Here is an 18,819-nt window from a genome sequence, read left to right on the forward strand (position 1 = left end):
TTTATGTTTCCAAGTTATGTGGTTTTATTCATTAAAAAAAGGGGGGTTTTCCAGTTTTCGGACAATAACTCAAGAATGCTTTCACCAATTTGCAAGAAATTTTGGTTAATTGTTTATATCTATTGACATGAGCTCCCTTTTGATTTTTTATAAATTTTAGATTTTACGTTTCCAAGTTACGGGGTTTTATTCATAAAAAAAAGGGGGATTTTCCATTTTTCGGATAATAACTCAAAAATGCTTTCAGCAGTTCTCATGAAACTTTGATGAATTGTTGATATCTATTGATGTAAGCTCCCTTTAGAATTTTATGAATTTTAGATTTTACATTTCCAAGTTATGGGGTTTTATTCATTAAAAAAGGGGGATTTTCCAGTTTTCAGACAATAACTCAAAAATGCTTTCAGCAATTCTCATGAAACTTTGGTGAATTATTTATAGTTATTGATGTAATCTCCCTATTGATTTTCATAAATTTCAAATATGACATTGAGAAGAAATTGAACTTTATTTGTTTATAGTCTAACAACAGATTTACTAAGTATTGCACAACAGCATAGTGTATTGCACAACAGCAAGAAATCTTTAATTGAATATAAATTCAATTCATATAACTAATTTCAAGTTCTTTGACTACATTTATTCAGAAACCTATAATATGTCAAATATTTAATTACAATCCAAATTCAGACCTGTATCAAGCTTGAATATTGTGTCCATTTTTGCCCCAACTGTTCAGGGTTGGATCTCTGCGGGAGTATCCAGCTGCGCTCAGCGAAGCAGTTTATTACTTTTATTCCTTGTCACATGATGCCTTTGGTATGTGTTCTGTTTTGTATTACTTTTGAAGTTTCAAATGAACCCTCATGCAAGTAGTAGTTCTTGTTCTGTAAAACTGGGTTGATATTTTGTGTAGAAAGTGGTAGTACCAAGTCACTTCTCATTTGTCCCATTGGTTTATTGTTTGTATCCTATTTAAGCCTTCAGCTTTTTATACGACCGCAAAATTTTTTGCGGTCGTATATTGGTATCACGTCGTCTTTGTCAGCGTCATCTGAAGACATTTGGTTTCGGACAATAACTTTAGTAAATGTAAATAGAAATCTATGAAATTTTAAACACAAGGTTTATAACCACAAAAGGAAGGTTGGGATTGATTTTGGGGGTTATAGTCCTAACAGTTTAGGAGTTAGGGGCCTAAAAGGGACCCAAATAAGCATTTTTCTAGTTTCCAGACAATAACTTGTGGAATGGTGTATGGATCTCTCTGAAATTATACCACAAGTTTCCATACCACAAAGGGATGGTTAGGATTGGCTTTGGGGGGTTATGGCTCAAACCATTTAGGAATTAGGGGCAAAAAAGGGGGAAAAACCAGGGTTTCCTGGTTAATGGACAATTAAAAAAAGTACAATGTTATGTTTGGATTACCTCCCTTACACTGCTTTTAAATTATGTATAAAGAAATGTTGTATTGTCTTGAGGTGATTAAATGTCAATTTATTTTTAGAAGTTACTATTTAAAAATGCTGATTAAGAAATATTAATTTTAGCCATGATTATGTATGTCATTTTCTATTATAAGACTTTTATGATGTATTTAAATGGGTAATTATGGTTGCAAACTCCATTGGAAATTTGAATTGAGATTATGACCATATCTTGAGGGAAAGAATTGGTTTTTTTTGATAAAGGGAGGGGAGGTGAAAAAAAAATTGGGGGGGGGGGGGAGGGGTAAAAAAGAAATTGTGAGGGGGACAATTTTTTCTCATTTCAGATTTCAGAAGTTAAAAAGAAAATTTATTCAAATATTTTTTTATTTTAAAGGGGGGTAAAAATATATTTTTTTTTTGGGGGGGGGGGGGTGGGGGAGGGGGGGGGGTCAATTCGCAACAGCAATGTAAATTGCACAAAAGCAAAAAATTGAATATAAATTCAAATCATATGACCAATTCTAAGTTCTTTGACTACAGTTATTCTGTGTCAGAAACCTATTATGTGTCAAATATTTAATTACAATCCAAATTCAGACCTGTATCAAGCGCGACTATTGTGTCCATTTTTGCCCCAACTGTTCAGGGTTGGACCTCTGCGGTCGTATCCAGCTGCGCTCGGCGAAGCAATTTATTGCTTTATACTTTATAGTTAAATACATTTCTTGTTTTTTATACGACCACAAAAAAATATTTGGGTTCGTATAATGCTATGATGTTGTCGTTGGTGTCATCGTCATCATCGTTGTCCGAAGACACATTTGGTTTCTGGACAATAATTTTAGTTTAAGTGTATGGATCTCTATGAAATTTTACAAGAAGGTTCAATACCACAAAAGGAAGGTTGGGATTAATTTTGGGGGTTATGGAACCAACAGTTTAGGAATTAGGGGCCAAAAACAAGCATTTTTATACGACCGCAAAAAAATTTTTGTGGTCGTATATTGGTATGACGTTGGCGTCGTCGTCGTTGTCATTGTCGTCGTCCGAAGACACATTAGTTTTTCGCACTCTAACTTTAGTTTAAGTGAATGGATCTCAATGAAATTTTACCATAAGGTTCAATACCACAAAAGGAAGGTGGGGATTGATTTTGGGGGTTATGGTACCAACAGTTAAGGAATTAGGGGCCAAAAAGGGGCCAAAAATAAGCATTTTTGTAACTTCCAGACATAACTTGTGTGTAAGTGTATGGATCTCTCTGACATTGTACCACAAGGTTCCATATCACAAAGGGAATGCTGGGATTGATTTTGGGGGTAATTGCCTCCAAATTTTAGGAATTAGGGGCCAAAAAGGGGAAAAAAACAAGCATTTTTCTAGTTTCATGACAATAACTTGTGTGTAAGTCTATGGATCTCTCTGAAATTGTATCACAAGGTTCCATATCACAAAGGGAATGCTGGGATTGATTTTGGGGGTAATTGCCTCCAAATTTTAGGAATTAAGGGCAAAAAAGGGGCAAAAAACAAGCATTTTTCTAGTTTCATGACAATAACTTGTGTGTAAGTGTATGGATCTTTATGAAATTGTACTACAAGGTTCCATATCACAAAGGAAAAGCTGGAATTGAGTTTCGGGGTAATTGCCCAAAAAGTTTAGGAAAAAGGGGCCAAAAAGGGGCCAAAAATAAGCATTTTTCTAGTTTCCAGACAATAACTTGTGTTCAAGTGTATGGATCTCTCTGAAATTGTACTGCAAGGTACCATACCACAAAGGGAAGGCTGGTATTGATTTTGGGGGTAATTCCCTAAAAATTTTAGTAATAAGGGGCCATAAAAGGGCAAAAAACAAGCATTTTTCTAGTTTCAGGTTCCATATCACAAAGGGAAAGCTGGGTTTGAGTTTGGGGGTAATTGCCCTAAACGTTTTGGAATTTGGGGCTAAAAAGGGGCCAAAAAACAAGCATTTTTCTAGTTTTCAGACAATAACTTGTGTTCAAGTGTATGGATCTCTCTGAAATTGTACTGCAAGGTACCATACCACCAAGGGAAGGCTGGGATTGAGTTTGGGGTGATGAATCATAAGGGGGTTCAAAAAATTTGGGGGGGATTTTTTTTTCATTTTTTTTCTTTAAAATTTTCCATTTTAAATTGGTTATTTCTGATTTATATATAAAGCAAATAATAATGATATGGTTTGAATAGGTAAATTAAAAAATTTTAAGTTCTTAGACCACTTTCATTCTGTGTCAGAAACCTATGCTGTGTCAAATATTTAATTACAATCCAAATTCAGTGCTGTATCAAGCTTGAATGTTGTGTCCATACTTGCCCCAACTGTTCAGGGTTTGACCTCTGCGGTCGTATCAAGCTGCGCCCCAGCGGAGCATTTTATTCTAGTTTGGGACAATAACTTGTGTGTTAGTGTATGGATCTCACTGAAATTGCACCAAAAGGTTCCATATCACAAAGGGAAGGCTGGGATTGAGTTTTGGGGTAATTGCCCTAAACATGCAGGAATTAAGGGCAAAAAAGGGGCCAAAAATAAGCATTTTTATACAACCGCAAAAAAATTTTTGTGGTCGTATATTGGTATGACGTTGGCGTCGTCGTCGTCGTCGTCCGGCGTCGTCGTCCGAATACCTATTAGTTTTCGCACTCTAACTTTAGTTTAAGTGAATGGATCTCAATGAAATTTTACCATAAGGTTCAATACCACAAAAGGAAGGTGGGGATTGATTTTGGGGGTTATGGTACTAACAGTTAAGGAATTAGGGGCCAAAAGGGGCCAAAAATAAGCATTTTTGTAACTTCCAGACATAACTTGTGTGTAAGTGTATGGATCTCTCTGACATTGTACCACAAGGTTCCATATCACAAAGGGAATGCTGGGATTGATTTTGGGGGTAATTGCCTCCAAATTTTAGGAATTGGGGGCCAAAAAGGGGCAAAAAACAAACATTTTTCTAGTTTCATGACAATATCTTGTTTGTAAGTGTATGGATCTTTATGAAATTGTACTACAAGGTTCCATATCACAAAGGGAATACTGGGATTGATTTTTGGGGTAATTTCCTCCAAATTTTAGGAATTAGGGGCCAAAAAGGGGCAAAAAACAAGCATTTTTCTAGTTTCATGACAATAACTTGTTTGTAAGTGTATGGATCTTTTGAAATTGTACTACAAGGTTCCATATCACAAAGGGAAGGCTGGGATTGATTTTGGGGGTTTTCCCTCAAAATTTTAGTAATTAGGGGCCATAAAAGGGCAAAAAAAACATGCATTTTTCTAGTTTCAGGACAATAACTTGTGTGTAAGTGTATGGATCTTTATGAAATTGTACTGCAAGGTTCCATATCACAAAGGGAAAGCTGGAATTGAGTTTGGGGGTAATTGCCCTAAACGTTTAGGAATTTGGGGCCAAAAAGGGGCCAAAAAACAAGCATTTTTCTAGTTTCCAGACAATAACTTGTGTTCAAGTGTATGGATCTCTCTGAAATTGTACTGCAAGGTACCATACCACAAAGGGAAAGCTGGGATTGAGTTTGGGGGTGATGAATCATAAGGGGGTTCAAAAAATTGGGGGGGGATTTTTTTTTCCTTTTTTTTCTTTAACATTTTCCATTTTAAATTGGTTATTTCTGATTTATATATAAAAGCAAATAATAATGATATGGTTTGAATAGGCATACATGTGAACCTCCCGACGGGAGTACAATAATCCCGTTTTCAGGGGTCTCCTCCCGACCTCCCGTTGAAGAGGAAAAAATCCCGTGTATGAAATTTTTCATGAATGAAAAATTTCTGCCCAACATATCATCTCAGGCATCTGGTGTAACTGACATTACCTGAAGTTATATTTTACCTGTAAATCAATTAACATGCATAATTATATGGCTTCACTTGTCAGCTTGGGTGTCAAACATACAGGTAATCAACGATTTTTACCTCAGGCTAACTGCCGTTGTGTAACAAAAACTGTGTATTTATTGGGTTACTTCCCTTGATTTATCCTGTTTTAAGTTACTTTCCTTTTAATAATGAAAATTTTTAAAAGAATATAAATAAAATATAAATTGAACAAATAATCATAAAAGGATGGTTATTAAATGATTTTAAATGTTTTAGGACAAATAAAAAAATAATAATTTGAAAATTATTTGAGGACTCTAGACTTCCTTTCAAGGCTTAAATTGAAATTTATATAATAACTATGACCCTAAATTTACAGATAAAATGATTTTCTGAATTTGCAAATAAAAACTATATGCAAGAGAAAAAAAAAAATAAAAACTATTTGCAAATAGCTAAACAAATGTTCTGGTTGCAATGATTGTTTTATAGAATATGAAGTAAAAAATTTAAAGAACATACTGGAAAAATACAATGTTAGATTGAACATGTAGAATATAAAGATGGAGAAACTTTATAAGTACAAGGGTACTATAAACATAATAAATTGGATGGAAAGTTGAAGAAAACACACTTTAAAAGACCATTTTTACAGCACACGGTTACATTTACAACAAAATTAATGTCGATTAAAAACCTCCTGATCTGAGTCCTAATCTCCTGACCAAAATTTCCCAATCTCCTGATCTGAGTTTCACAGTCCATCACATGTATGAATAGGTAAATTGAAAATTTTTAAGTTCTTAGACCACTTTCATTCTGTGTCAGAAACCTATGCTGTGTCAAATATTTAATTACAATCCAAATTCAGTGCTGTATCAAGCTTGAATGTTGTGTCCATACTTGCCCCAACTGTTCAGGGTTCGACCTCTGCGGTCGTATCAAGCTGCGCCCCAGCGGAGCATTTTATTCTAGTTTCCAGACAATAACTTGAGTATAAGTGTATGGATGTCGTTAAAATTGTACTACAAGGTTCCATACCTCAAAGGAAAGGCTGGGATTGAGTTTGGGGGTAATTACTCCAAAGGGGGGTCAAAAAGATTAGGGGGGGATTTTTTTTCCCAATTTTTTTTCTTCAAAATTTTTGAAATTTCAAATTTTTTTAAAAAGTTTCAAGAAGAAATCTTCGATTGAAAGTATTGCTCAATAGATTATTTCAGTGGACCGCAAAAAAATTTTGCAGTCTTATATTGGTATGAAGTTGGCGTCATCGTTGTCGTCGTCCTCTGAAGACATATTGGTTTTCGCACTCTTACTTTAGTTTAAGTGAATGGATCTCTATGAAATTTTACCATAAGGTTCAATACCACAAAAGGAAGGTTGGGATTAATTTTGGGGGTTATGGTACCAATAGTTAAGGAATAAGGGGCCAAAAAATGGCCAAAAATAAGCATTTTTGTAACTTCCAGACATAACTTGTGTGTTAGTGTATGGATCTCTCTGACATTGTACCACAAGGTTCCATATCACAAAGGAAATGCTGGGATTGATTTTGGGGGTAACTGCCTCAAAATTTTAGGAATTAGGGGGCAAAAAACAAGCATTTTTCTAGTTTCATGATAATAACTTGTGTGTAAGTGTATGGATCTTTCTGAAATTGTACTACAAGATTCCATATCACAAAGGGAAAGCTGGAATTGAGTTTGGGGGTAATTGCCCAAATTGTTTAGCAAAAAGGGGCCAAAAATAAGCATTTTTCTAGTTTCCAGACAATTACTTGTGTTCAAGTGTATGGATCTCTTTGAAATTGTACTGCAAGGTACCATACCACAAAGGGAAGGCTGGGATTAGTTTTGGGGGTAATTGCCTCAAAATTTTAGAAATTAGGGGCAAAAAAGGGGCAAAAAACAAGCATTTTTCTAGTTTCAGGGCAATAACTTGTGTGTAAGTGTATGGATCTTTATGAAATTGTACTACAAGGTTCAATATCACAAAGGGAAAGCTGGGTTTGAGTTTGGGGGTAACTGCCCTAAAGGTTTAGGAATTTGGGGCCAAAAAGGGGCCTAAAAACAAGCATTTTTCTAGTTTCCAGATCATTTCTTGTGTTCAAGTGTATGGATCTCTCTAAAATTGTACTGCAAGGTACCATACCACAAAGGGAAGGCTGGGATTGGTTTTGGGGGTAATTGCCTAAAAATTTTAGGAATTAGGGGCAAAAAAGGGGCAAAAAACAAGCATTTTTCTAGTTTCAGGACAATTACTTGTGTGTAAGTGTATGGGTCTTTATGAAATTGTACTACAAGGTTTCATATCACAAAGGGAAAGCTGGGTTTGAGTTTGGGGGTAATTGCCTAAAAATTTTAGGAATTTGGGGCCAAAAAGGGGCCTAAAAACAAGCATTTTTCTAGTTTCCAGACAATAACTTGTGTTCAAGTGTATGGATCTCTATGAAATTGTACTGCAAGGTACCATACCACAAAGGGAAGGCTGAGATTGAGTTTGGGGGTGACGAATCATTAGGGGGTTCAAAAAATTTGGGGGAGGGATTTTTTTTTTCATTTTTTTCCTTTTTTTTTCTTTCAAATTTTCCATTTTAAATTGGTTATTTCTGATTTATATATAAAAGCAAAGAATAATGATATGGTTTGAATAGGTAAATTAAAATTTTTAAGTTCTAATCCACATTCATTCTGTGTCAGAAACCTATGCTGTGTCAAATATTAAATCACAATCCAAATTAAGTGCTGTATCAAGCTTGAATGTTGTGTCCATACTTGCCCCAGCTGTTCAGGGTTCGACCTCTGCGGTCGTATCAAGCTGCGCCCAGCGGAGCATTTTATTGAGATCTTTTCCACATTTATTTTGTGTCAGAAACCTACATTATGTCAAAAATTTGATCACAATCTAAACTCAGACAGTATCAAGCTTGAATATTGTGTCCAAACTTGCCCCAACTGTTCAGAGATCAACCTCTGCAGTGGTATCAGGCTGCGCTCATATTCATCTTTATGCAAAAAGTTGTGTAAAAAAACGAATACATAACTGCTATAACTGTCTCTTCATATTTTTCAGCAAGAGAATCAACTGCAGAACGACTGAGGATTTTCAGAGATAATATACACAATTTACCTAAATATAACTTTGAAACTTTTAAATGCCTTTGTGCTCATCTGTTAAAGTAAGTATGCATTTTCAGTAACAATGAAATACTGAAAATTCAGAAATTTCTGCAATGTTTTTATGATTGATAGTACTTGTATTGCAATTGTTAGAACACACATATAAAAATTGGGTATGATTGTGGATTTTGCAGCACTTCATGAAATTGGACTCATTTTCATTTTTGTCCATGGATCAGAAATTTTGGAAATTCTGTTACATTTCAACTGAGATTTTGTAACACTTGACCTATTGATGGCATACAAAAATCTGTATTGTTTACCAACTGACCATGAAAGAAGTGTGCCATCGGAATATTTACAAGTGATTGTTATTTGTACTGTATATGTTTTTTTAATATTTGATTCATGTTCAAAATGTTATTGAATGATTTTATTATGGGTTGGCAGTAGAATTAATTTGTTTATTTTACTTTATTTATTTTTTTTGATAGATATACATTATTTTTCAAACATTTTGATATGAAAGAATTTGAAAGTCTTTTTTGTGTTCTATAATGCATTATATGTACAGATTTATTTTAACTACTCTTCTTGACTACTTAATAATAAATGCCTGTTTTGTCATTTGACTATAAAAAAAGTATATATTTGTGAGTAATTCAAAAATAAATTATGTTTCTAAATTGTCTCAATGTTTGATATTATTATTTTTTTAATTTTTAGGGTGACAGAATTAAGTAAAGAAAATAGGATGGAAGTACAGAATATTGCCATTGTATTTGGTCCAACGTTGATCTGGCCACAACATGAAAACAATCACTGTATAGCCACGAACATGGTTTACCAAAGTAAAATTGTTGAATATTGTTTATTAGAAAGTAAGGCTATCTTCAGGTGAAAGTGGAAAGATTAAGAGATATATTATATTTGATTGATATTCAGGGACAATCTACAAAGTATAGAGTAAATTTGTGTATGGAAGAGAAATCTGACCTTTATATAGCATTATTCAATGATGGCGAAGAAGAAATGTTATTTGCAGAACCCAAGTTTGTTATCTGCTTTAAATTTATACTGAAGCCTTATTTTAATTTATTAATGCTTTAAGGTGTTATTGAAACAGATACATATAAAAGAGAATAATCCAGTCAGGATAAGTACAAGTTGTCATCTATGAAATTAATGTTGAAAGTACATTCTTCAGTGATGTGTTTGTATGGAAATTAAAGTTTTGGATCTAAGGATTAATTTGTAATATTCGGAAACAATAACTAGTTCATAGCAACTAACAAGTAATACATTGTGTTTACTGTACCCTGAATAACCCTGATTTTTGAGTGTGGACCCTACATTTTTTCACTGAAAATTAGGGAAAATTATGTTTTCACAGGTATTATTCTTGACACAAATGTTCAACTTGTTCAACCGCTAACCTTAATTCTGAAATCATCAACAGGTATTGTGTAAAATCAAGTCGAACATATCTGATCGACAAAAACAGCTTTGACAAATGGCCGCCAATCGAAAATATAGGTAAATGGAAAACTGAATCCAAATCTGGAATAGGATAAGGCTATTTCATGGGGTTTCAGATCAAATAATAATAAAAAAAAATTGCGAACTAATGATCCTAGTTTTTCTCCAGCAGGTAACAGTAAACACACATATTTTTTAATTTTTGGCTTAAGGGTATTTGTTGAAACTTACAACATAAAATTTTAGTGTTTTTTTTATTGGTTAGTTTATTGATTAGTTTTAAGTTTAAGCAGTATACTGATAATTCGAGGAATGCTGATGAAAATGTTCTTTGCTGTTAATGAGGTTAAGGAAAAGAGTTTAAAGCTTTGCTTTGCCTTACAATGCTATAAGTAACAGATATATTCCATTTTTGCATACATTTTTGATTTTGTGGTATGCTGGTTCATTTTTTTCTGATGGTGCCCATGTTGATGGTTTAATTTTGTTTATATATTTGTTAATTTTGTTGTTGAATTTTCTATGAATTTTATCAATCATGTTATATCATACAAAGATATGTACTATTGTGTGTGTGTGTGTGCTGCAGTTATAAGCAGTATAGGTTATTTCTTAGTATGTTTAAATAGTTGACTTTGAATTTTTGATTTTTTCATACATATTCATATCAGGAAGAAGTAACACAGACATGAATATATATACTGTTTTGGTCGACTAAGACTCAGAATGTTCTGTTCACACTATATAAGAAGTCTCTCTAGACTGTTAATTTATTAACCCCATAGAGTGGAATTCAAATTGAAATAAAACATAGAATTTTTTATCATGCAATTTTCAAAAATTTAATATTATGTTTGGATCATGGATTTTTTTGAGAAAATAAGGGTACACTCTTTTCTGGCTGCAAAACAAAACATATCAACTTACTGTACATTCCTTTATAAAATTGAAGTGTTAGAGTTATTTTTCCTAATATGGGTAGGTTGGAAGAAAATTGTATAAACAAAATATTTTCTATTTGTAAAAACAGTTGTAATAATAAGACCAAACACATAATTTTCTTTATTGAGATGAAAAGTCTTACAAATGACTTGCATCCCTGTGTCATAATTTGCATATTTAATTAAAGATCTGGACTGGTTGTTTTCTGCTATTTTAAAATCCAAGATGGACAGAAGATCCCCAAGCTACCTTAAAAATCTTGTGGATCTAGTAAAAAGCAGTACATATATTATTCATATGTTTTCATGTTGAATATAGATGGAAGATTGCCAGCTAAAATTTAAACATCCATTCATCTGTGCAATATAAAAAATAAAACTGTCATGGGTAACAACAAGGGTAAAATTCTGTACAGCTGTAAAAAGATTAAAAAAAAGTCAATGCAGGTATTATATCTTTTGTCTTTCTACCTTTAACTTTCAAGTTTGTGTAGCCTATGGAGTAAATTTTGTTTACACCACAGTGCAGAGCAAATAAATATTTAATTGTGTATAAGGTTTCCTTCTAATACTTTTGTACCATTAAGGAAAGTCATTTTCAAAAATATTAGAATTAAATCTATTGAACCTTGTGAGTAAATAATTTTAGATTTTTGTTATATTTTTGAACAGTTATTTTTTTCTCTTGTATTTGATTTAAAACAAAGCAGATACATTTTTTCTAGTCTTAAGTTTCAAATGCTTGTACCTCAAAAACAGGCCCATGGTCCTATACAATATAACTACTATTAAAAACTTTCATGTACTGTACATTTTCTTTTAAACAAGACATCATTTATAATATTTTGATTTTTAACAATAAACATCTGTTAGATATAATGATAAAGAAGAAAAAAAAACACTAAGGAAATTTGAAACATACTATTTCTTTTCTAAATGGATTTTTTTTTTTGGAAAGGCCTTTTAAATAATATATATTGCACATTAAGTGAAATTTATACATGAGCCTTTTCCAAGAAATTTCTACAGGGAATTTTTGTTTTTAAAATTAATTTTAGGAAACAAATGCCTGTAGAAGTTATATCATCTAATAAGTTAAAAATTTATGCCCTCCTTTTAATTTTCTTTAACTAGATTTCTATGATATTCTGATATTAACCTTTGTATATCAATAGATTCATGAGTTAAAAAAGAGCTTTCAAAGACTTTTGTATTTGCAATTTTACCTCAATTTAAAAAAAAACATAAGATTTTCACACGAGAAAAGGAGGGCAGGTGAATACAGTTATGATAATGTTGTGTAAATGTTGCTTTTTTTTATAATTTAATATAGAAAACTTGATACATTTTAAATGTTTTTATATTTACTAAAAGATCATGATTAATTTTGAAAACACTGCACATGTGCATAATTTATAAACAGAGTCTTATACAGCAGATATGTGTATGTCAGAAAAGTTATCATTTATATAAGTAAAAATATATATTGTTATGTTTGGTAATGTTGCATTGTGATACTTGAATTGTTAATTTTTTTAATTACATAGTTAGGTTAATTAAATATAAAGCATATTAAAAGTTGGTGTAAGTGTAAATAAGTTTTTTTTTGGTGGATCAATGGTTCTTACTTAATTTCCAAACTCCATTAATCATGAAAATAGTAAGCCCCACCACTTTTGAAAATCCCAATTAAAGAAAAAAATATTGAAAAGAAAAAAATATATGAAAATATAAGAGGACACTGACTAACTTCTAGACTATTAAATGGACTTAATTGAATTTCTTTTGTGTTTGTCACTTTCAGAAGTTCCTCCCCACTTTTTGGTCTACCTCTATGGCACTCACTTAAATTCTGTGTTTGTTTAATGATTTGGTTCTGTTTAGTGGTTCAATGGATTTAAATGACTCGCACCATAATGCAAAACATAAAATATTTCCTATCAGATTTGACAAAACTCTTGCTGTTTCCTAGATAGTAGACATTTAAGGGAGCTAAAAAGGATTGGCATTACAATAGTATTTGTTTTATCTAAGTAGGAGTTGGATTTGTTTTAACATTGCAAAATCCAGCTTAACTGCTTCCACATATTAAGCATAATTTATAAAATGGCTCAAATGGGTTCAAAGCCTAAATATTTAGTTTTCATTTCAAGGACTATTTTTGACAGTGGTATACAATTTCCCACCCCCCGACAGTTAGACCTAGTAGTTTCAGTGAGCTGTTGCTCATATACACTGTATTGTGACAAGCCCAATACTTGTCCTTAATGATAAACAGCATATCCCTTTATGATTATTTTTTTTATTACTCAGTAAAAGTAATGTGATATAATATGACATTATATTATACAAAATAGTTTAAATGTGACAAACATACATATAGAATGTCACATATATAAATATATATATATATATATCATTCCAGTTTTAGATAATCATTCCAGGATAGAGAAATAGTTGTGAAAAAAGAAGTATGTCATACAAGACTTGATATATATTGGGTTGTAGTGAGTCTGTCGTAATATCATATTTATAACCCAAGCAAAAAAATCAAATGGACAACCATTTTTGGAGGGCAAGTTGGATTAAATTTATATAACTTACCTATGTGTGTCTCCAGGAAAAATATTTTCATTTTTTATCTGAGTACCTAAATTTTAAAAGATGATCCACTGTTTTCACACTCAAATAAGCTGGAATATTTTAAAGATTGTAGTATGGAATCCATATCCTAGTACTGCTAGTACTGACCTAGTAGGGAGGCTTTATACCATTTCATTCATTGGAGTATGTGAGCTTTCTCATTAAGGCAGTTTATTCATTGAATGGAACAGAAGTGTATTGGTAGTATTATTGGCCTACACCCCTATAATCATTATATGATTTAAATGTCACATTCCATGAATACATTGGAAGATGTATTTATTTATTGATAATAAAATATAAAGACATTCATTTGTAACTTTTTTTGTCAGGTTTTATAACCTTCATAAAAGTAATGCTTCAATTTGCTGATTTTGGATTACTTCATTTTGCTAATTTTAAGACTTCTTTTTGCTTGAAAGTTACAATTTATTTTTTAGGGTTACTAATATTGTATTTTAGATATGGATAAATAATTTTCTCAGTTTTAAAGTTGAAATTTATAACCCGAGTAACAAAATTGCTGGCCTGCGTTTCACAAAAAATTTTGATTGTAAGTCATGAACAATTCAGTATACTTATCTGTTTTATTCGTAAGATTTTTTGTGAAACAGAGGCCAGACATTAAATGTTTTTGTCTGTCATCACTTTGTTTTTCCGAAAGATAGCTTATTTTCATGTCTTGACAAATCAGATTTGCCTTGCTCAACTTTTCTTTTCATATTCTTTTTATGAAATCAATTTGAATCTTCTTTTGGGAACATTGTTTGTTAATTTTCTTATACTACTACTGGCTCTGATCTGTGTACAAAGGTTCTTTCAGAGTTTGTTTCCTGATGTTTAATCATCTGTTCTCAGTAATTACATACATGTGCTTCCTGTACAAGGAAATAAACATGACATTAAAAAGTAGCTATAATTGTGTTTTTATTTGATTATAAAGATTTTCTGTCAACATTAGGTATGTAGAGTTGGAGAAGAATCAAAATTATAAATGATCTGAGATGAATACTGAATATTAATCACAGATTTTTGTTCACAATTGTTCTAGTCACAGTTCTCAGTCTTTCAGTAGAATTGAGAACAGTATTGGGAATAAAAACTAAGAAAGAATACCATTTTCCAACCCAGAGCCAAGAAGCTCTTTGGTTAAGATTTCAGACAATACTGGAATGACAAAAATTAAAGAAATAGGATTTTGTATGTACAAACAATTGTGATGTGTAAACAATAAAATCAATATGCAAGATGAAAACCTTTAGCAAATTTGGTGAATCTGCTTTAATTCTCATTCTCTTTGAACATGACATCTATTGTTTACAAAAATACTAAAAGTCTTGGTCACAAATAATTTACATCATTGAATTGGGAACTGCTCTTAAAAAAACTCAAAGGAAAAGTTTTCTCTGTGGGATCAGATTAGGAACTTTAAATACTTAAGGGAACACAATACCTTAAATTTTATAAAACTGATAATACTTACAGTATTTCATCAGTTGAAATGGTGTTCATATGTAATTATTTATATATGTTGCATATCTTCATTTCACTGTCTTTTAATATTGTTAGTTAAAATCCCAACATAGAAAGTAGTGTGTGTAGCATGATTGATCTGCTATTTGTTCATTTTATTTTATTTATCCATGTACGTTTGTCTACTTTGTATCCCTAATTCATTTACAACTTCATTCAAGAAACTCTTGACAAATATTCAGTACCTGACTGCATTATGCATCTATATTACTATTTAATTGAATGATTTTTTGGTTTTCTAAAACAATATTGACTGCCATAGATACAAATGTGGTTGAGGGTATGAATATGTGAGCCCTGTTCACAATTTTTGTAGATGTTTATTTATGTTAAAGTAGTAGACACATGGAAAGGTTAAGTGAGAAATCAAACTATTATGTTTTGATTTATGTCTATAATTCTTTAGACAGTTTAATAATGGAATATTACAGAAGAACTGTCTTCATGTGATCAGAATGTTAATCTACAACAGTCAACTCTACAAACTTTGATTTTGAGTATAAATTATATTAATTTATATGATTGTACTTGTATTGATATCTACTTGTAATTTATTTTCTGTTAGCTGTTATCATTAAAAGATATGGCCGGACGTATGGGCTGGATAGTTATAATGAACAACTACAATGTACTTTTAAAAAAATGGTTTACTGGTTCTTTCAGATAATTAATACTGTAGATCAACTAATTTTTGTGGATATTTTTTTCACGTTTAGCCTTTTCTATTGGACTTGGCAACAATATATTTTCATCATGTTCTTACTTTGCGGATGTACAAAATGTATTCATGTAACAGAAAATACTAATTGGCTCCAATTAATTTTAGAACGATGTTTGTACTCTTGAAAGTCACGAAATAAATTGCTCACAAAAATTAGTTGGTTTCCAGTACTGCAGTAATTATGAAATGCTGACTTGATTAAATGTTTCATTAGTATTATAAAAGAACATATCATGTTAAACATTCCATAAGAGGAGAGGATGATTTATTTTTCTTGATAAGGAGTTGGTCAAGTTTTGGGTTTGAAGATAATGAGTATGACTATGTTTTTCAAGTTATGCCAGATATAAAAAGTAATATTGAAATTTCTATCTTTTCAAAATTTTTACATAAATAACATTTGACTTGTATCAGCAGGCTACCTATGCATTTAGTGACATATATTTCCAAAGTGTACATGAATCATCTCACTATTGTACCCGGATTGTCATATATTAGATTCAAAAAGAGTATTTGTAATGTATGACCATATAATTAGATATATATTGTAGACATATGTGTTTCTTTTCCAAGACAAACTCTCATTCGGAAAATTTATCATACCTGTACAAGTACAGCTTTCATATTCCAGTATTGTTAATATGTTGATCCTGACAGATTTTAGTGTATATTAATTTTAATTTGAATAAATAATGAATTTAAACAAGATTATTATGTATATAAATATAAAAATAACAAAACATAATTTTAATGTCTTCTTTTTCATTTTTTGGCCTTACCAGATTTTATATATATAATTACAAGGAATGTCGAGATGTTTTCCAGAGCAAGGGAGAAATATTTTTAAGAGACTGGACAAGACTTGAAAAGTTGTATCCTTTTTGTCTATAGGACTTTACAATGGACCATGAAATCAGCGTATACCGAGACAGTTGTTTACTTTATGACTGATCCTTCCAGAATACTGTAAATTCAGAAATTTTTGTGATGTTTTGATTGTTTCGTAAATTTCAACAGGATAGGTTTTGCAAAAGCCTTTATTTGTATGCAGTATTTTCTTAAATTGAAATAATAAACAGTAACAATAATAAAAGCACCCAAAAATTTCAGAGTCTATTTATGCAAAGAAAGGAGAACACGATTTGAAAAGATGCAGGAACATTAATTGAATCTTTGATAATAAATATTCATGTCATTTGTGATATTTCCATATCATAGCATTAGACTCCTAGAAAAATCATGTAAGGTCACTTACATTGTTTGCCAGTGTTTTCTTGAATTGTATTTTGTTGATAATTTAAAAAAAATTGTACATGGTTTAATTCAATTCTGTTCTGAACATTTAATATTTAATTAGCTGAGTTATAACACAAACATGGCACAACTTGGCATACAATATTATAACTATTTTCTGGGCTTAAACATTTCAGTTTCCAGATAGTATAGTTTGTGTCATAAACAATACTTTTACTAAACTTACATTGAAAATTCCCCAAATAGTTAAGAACTCTATTATTTTATGAGATCGCTGTTGAGGGCCATATCATAGCAATTGATAAGTCTGAAATTGGAACAAATGTTCTGGTTTCTGGAATGATCTCTTTTTTACCCATATGTCTTACCTTCACCAGGTAAGCTTGAAAATGACCATTGGAAAGAGCAACACCCCTATTCACAGAGCTTATAAATACCCTGATGTTCTGGAGTTGTTTCAGGACAATATTTTTTTACCAATTTTGACTGGGATTATGCACCTTGGGGTAAAAAGAACTCAGTATATTTTGAGGTAAGAGTCTGAGGTCGAGGTTACAGCAGTTCCTTTCCTAAGGCATCATCTCACCAACCTGTATGTAGCTGTGTAAGTCACTAAATCAGTAAAATGTTGTTCTCAGTACTTGTGTCTATGTAAACATGCCCAAATCAACTATGAAAAAATTGAGTTGCATCTTAAGAGCTTTTTATTCAAGTATGACATTTTGCTTGATGGTGTTGTCATTTTTATGGCCCCACTGACTTGTTGGCTTTGTCCTATAGTAATTACTCTGTCTGTCAGTTTGGCCGTTCATCAGCACTCCTATATTGTATGTTAAGTCAAGCTTTCCTCGACTGATTTCAATGATATTTACACACAATATATCTATAAAAGGAAGGTCTTTTGGAATGTATAGATTTAAAAGAAAAATGTGATAAAATTGATGTATAGGTATGATATGCTATTAAAACTGTTTCCTGGTGTAAAAAAATGGAATATTTATCAAAGTTTTCTGACCGGAAGCCAGTCATTTATCTGAGGTTGTATGGCGAGCAGGAGAGTGATCGTGCAGATCTAGCTTATTTCATACTCTATCTTATGAACCGTTAGACTAATACTTTTCATTTTTTTTGTTTTACAATCGATCTCAGAATGGAAGTCATGTTTGAAATTGATAATTTTATCTTTGTTGTTCAGAATTTATGGTCTTTGCTTGATTGGAAAATATCACTTCATGTCGTGTCAAGGCAAAATTTTGAGAACCATTCAACCAATGCTTTTCGTATTTTAATATGTTGTTACTGATCACAGAATGGAGGTCAAAGTTTGATATTGACTAGTTTTACTTCTGTGGTTCAGGAGCAAAGCTCCTTTTTGGATTGGAAAAGGGCACTTCATGTGGTTTCTGGGCAATAACTAGAGATCATCCAACCGGTGATTTCACAATACAGAAATCCCATTTGCTCTCAATTTTACACTTCATTTTTATGCCCCACCTACGATAGTTTAGGGACATTATGTTTTTCGGTCTATCAGTCCGTTTGTTATTTCGTCCGTCCGTCTGTCCCACTTCAGGTTAAAAATTTCTAGCAAGGTAGTTTTTGATGAAGTTGAAGTCCAATCAACTTGAAACTTAGTACACATGTTCCCTATGATATGATCTTTCTAATTTTAATGCCAAATTAGAGTTTTGACCCCAATTTCACAGTCCACTGAACATAGAAAATGATAGTGCGAGTGGGACATCTGTGTACTATGGACACATACTTGTTTGTTTTAAATTGGAACACCAATTTTAATAAATTTTAGTTCAGGTTAAAAAAAAAAGGGGGTGAAAAATTTAA

General features: G+C 31.8%; 2 protein-coding genes and 1 long non-coding RNA gene across 12 annotated transcripts in view; 2 read left to right on the forward strand and 1 right to left on the reverse strand.

The window, feature by feature from the left end:
* The window catches only part of LOC127728513 (rho GTPase-activating protein 15-like), a 77,524-nt gene extending 61,056 nt beyond the window's left edge, over positions 1–16,468 (forward strand). For all 5 annotated transcript variants that reach the window (XM_052235917.1, XM_052235920.1, XM_052235918.1 and 2 more), the window contains 2 exons: positions 8,360–8,465; positions 9,133–16,468. In XM_052235917.1, coding sequence (XP_052091877.1) covers positions 8,360–8,465; positions 9,133–9,307 — 281 coding nt within the window. In that variant the 3' untranslated portion in view covers positions 9,308–16,468. The remainder of the gene's footprint in view (positions 1–8,359; positions 8,466–9,132) is intronic.
* LOC127728532 (E3 ubiquitin-protein ligase TRIM33-like) overlaps positions 1–18,819 on the reverse strand; it is a 316,221-nt gene that overhangs the window by 7,446 nt on the left and 289,956 nt on the right. Inside the window, exon 2 of one of the 4 annotated variants that reach the window (XM_052235977.1) lies at positions 3,309–3,692. The exons of 1 other annotated variant lie outside the window; for it this stretch is intronic. The gene's annotated coding sequence lies outside the window, so the exon portion shown is untranslated. Of the gene's footprint in view, positions 1–3,308; positions 3,693–6,098; positions 6,120–7,967; positions 7,991–18,819 lie in introns of those variants that run through there. 2 more of the 4 variants (XM_052235978.1, XM_052235975.1) reach the window with 2 other exon arrangements.
* Positions 1,879–7,797, forward strand: LOC127728547 (uncharacterized). Of its 3 annotated transcripts, none has more exons than XR_007994157.1 (4): positions 1,879–3,034; positions 3,892–4,462; positions 4,623–4,784; positions 7,268–7,797. It is a non-coding gene; the product is annotated as an uncharacterized LOC127728547 (long non-coding RNA). The 3 variants fall into 3 exon arrangements; XR_007994155.1 differs by lacking the exon at positions 7,268–7,797 and having other exon boundaries at positions 1,879–2,315; positions 2,553–3,034; positions 4,623–5,739; XR_007994154.1 differs by lacking the exons at positions 4,623–4,784; positions 7,268–7,797 and adding an exon at positions 4,785–5,739.

This window comes from Mytilus californianus, unplaced genomic scaffold (genome assembly GCF_021869535.1).
Source record: "Mytilus californianus isolate M0D057914Y unplaced genomic scaffold, xbMytCali1.0.p SCAF_2, whole genome shotgun sequence".
Lineage (NCBI taxonomy): Eukaryota > Metazoa > Mollusca > Bivalvia > Mytilida > Mytilidae > Mytilus > Mytilus californianus.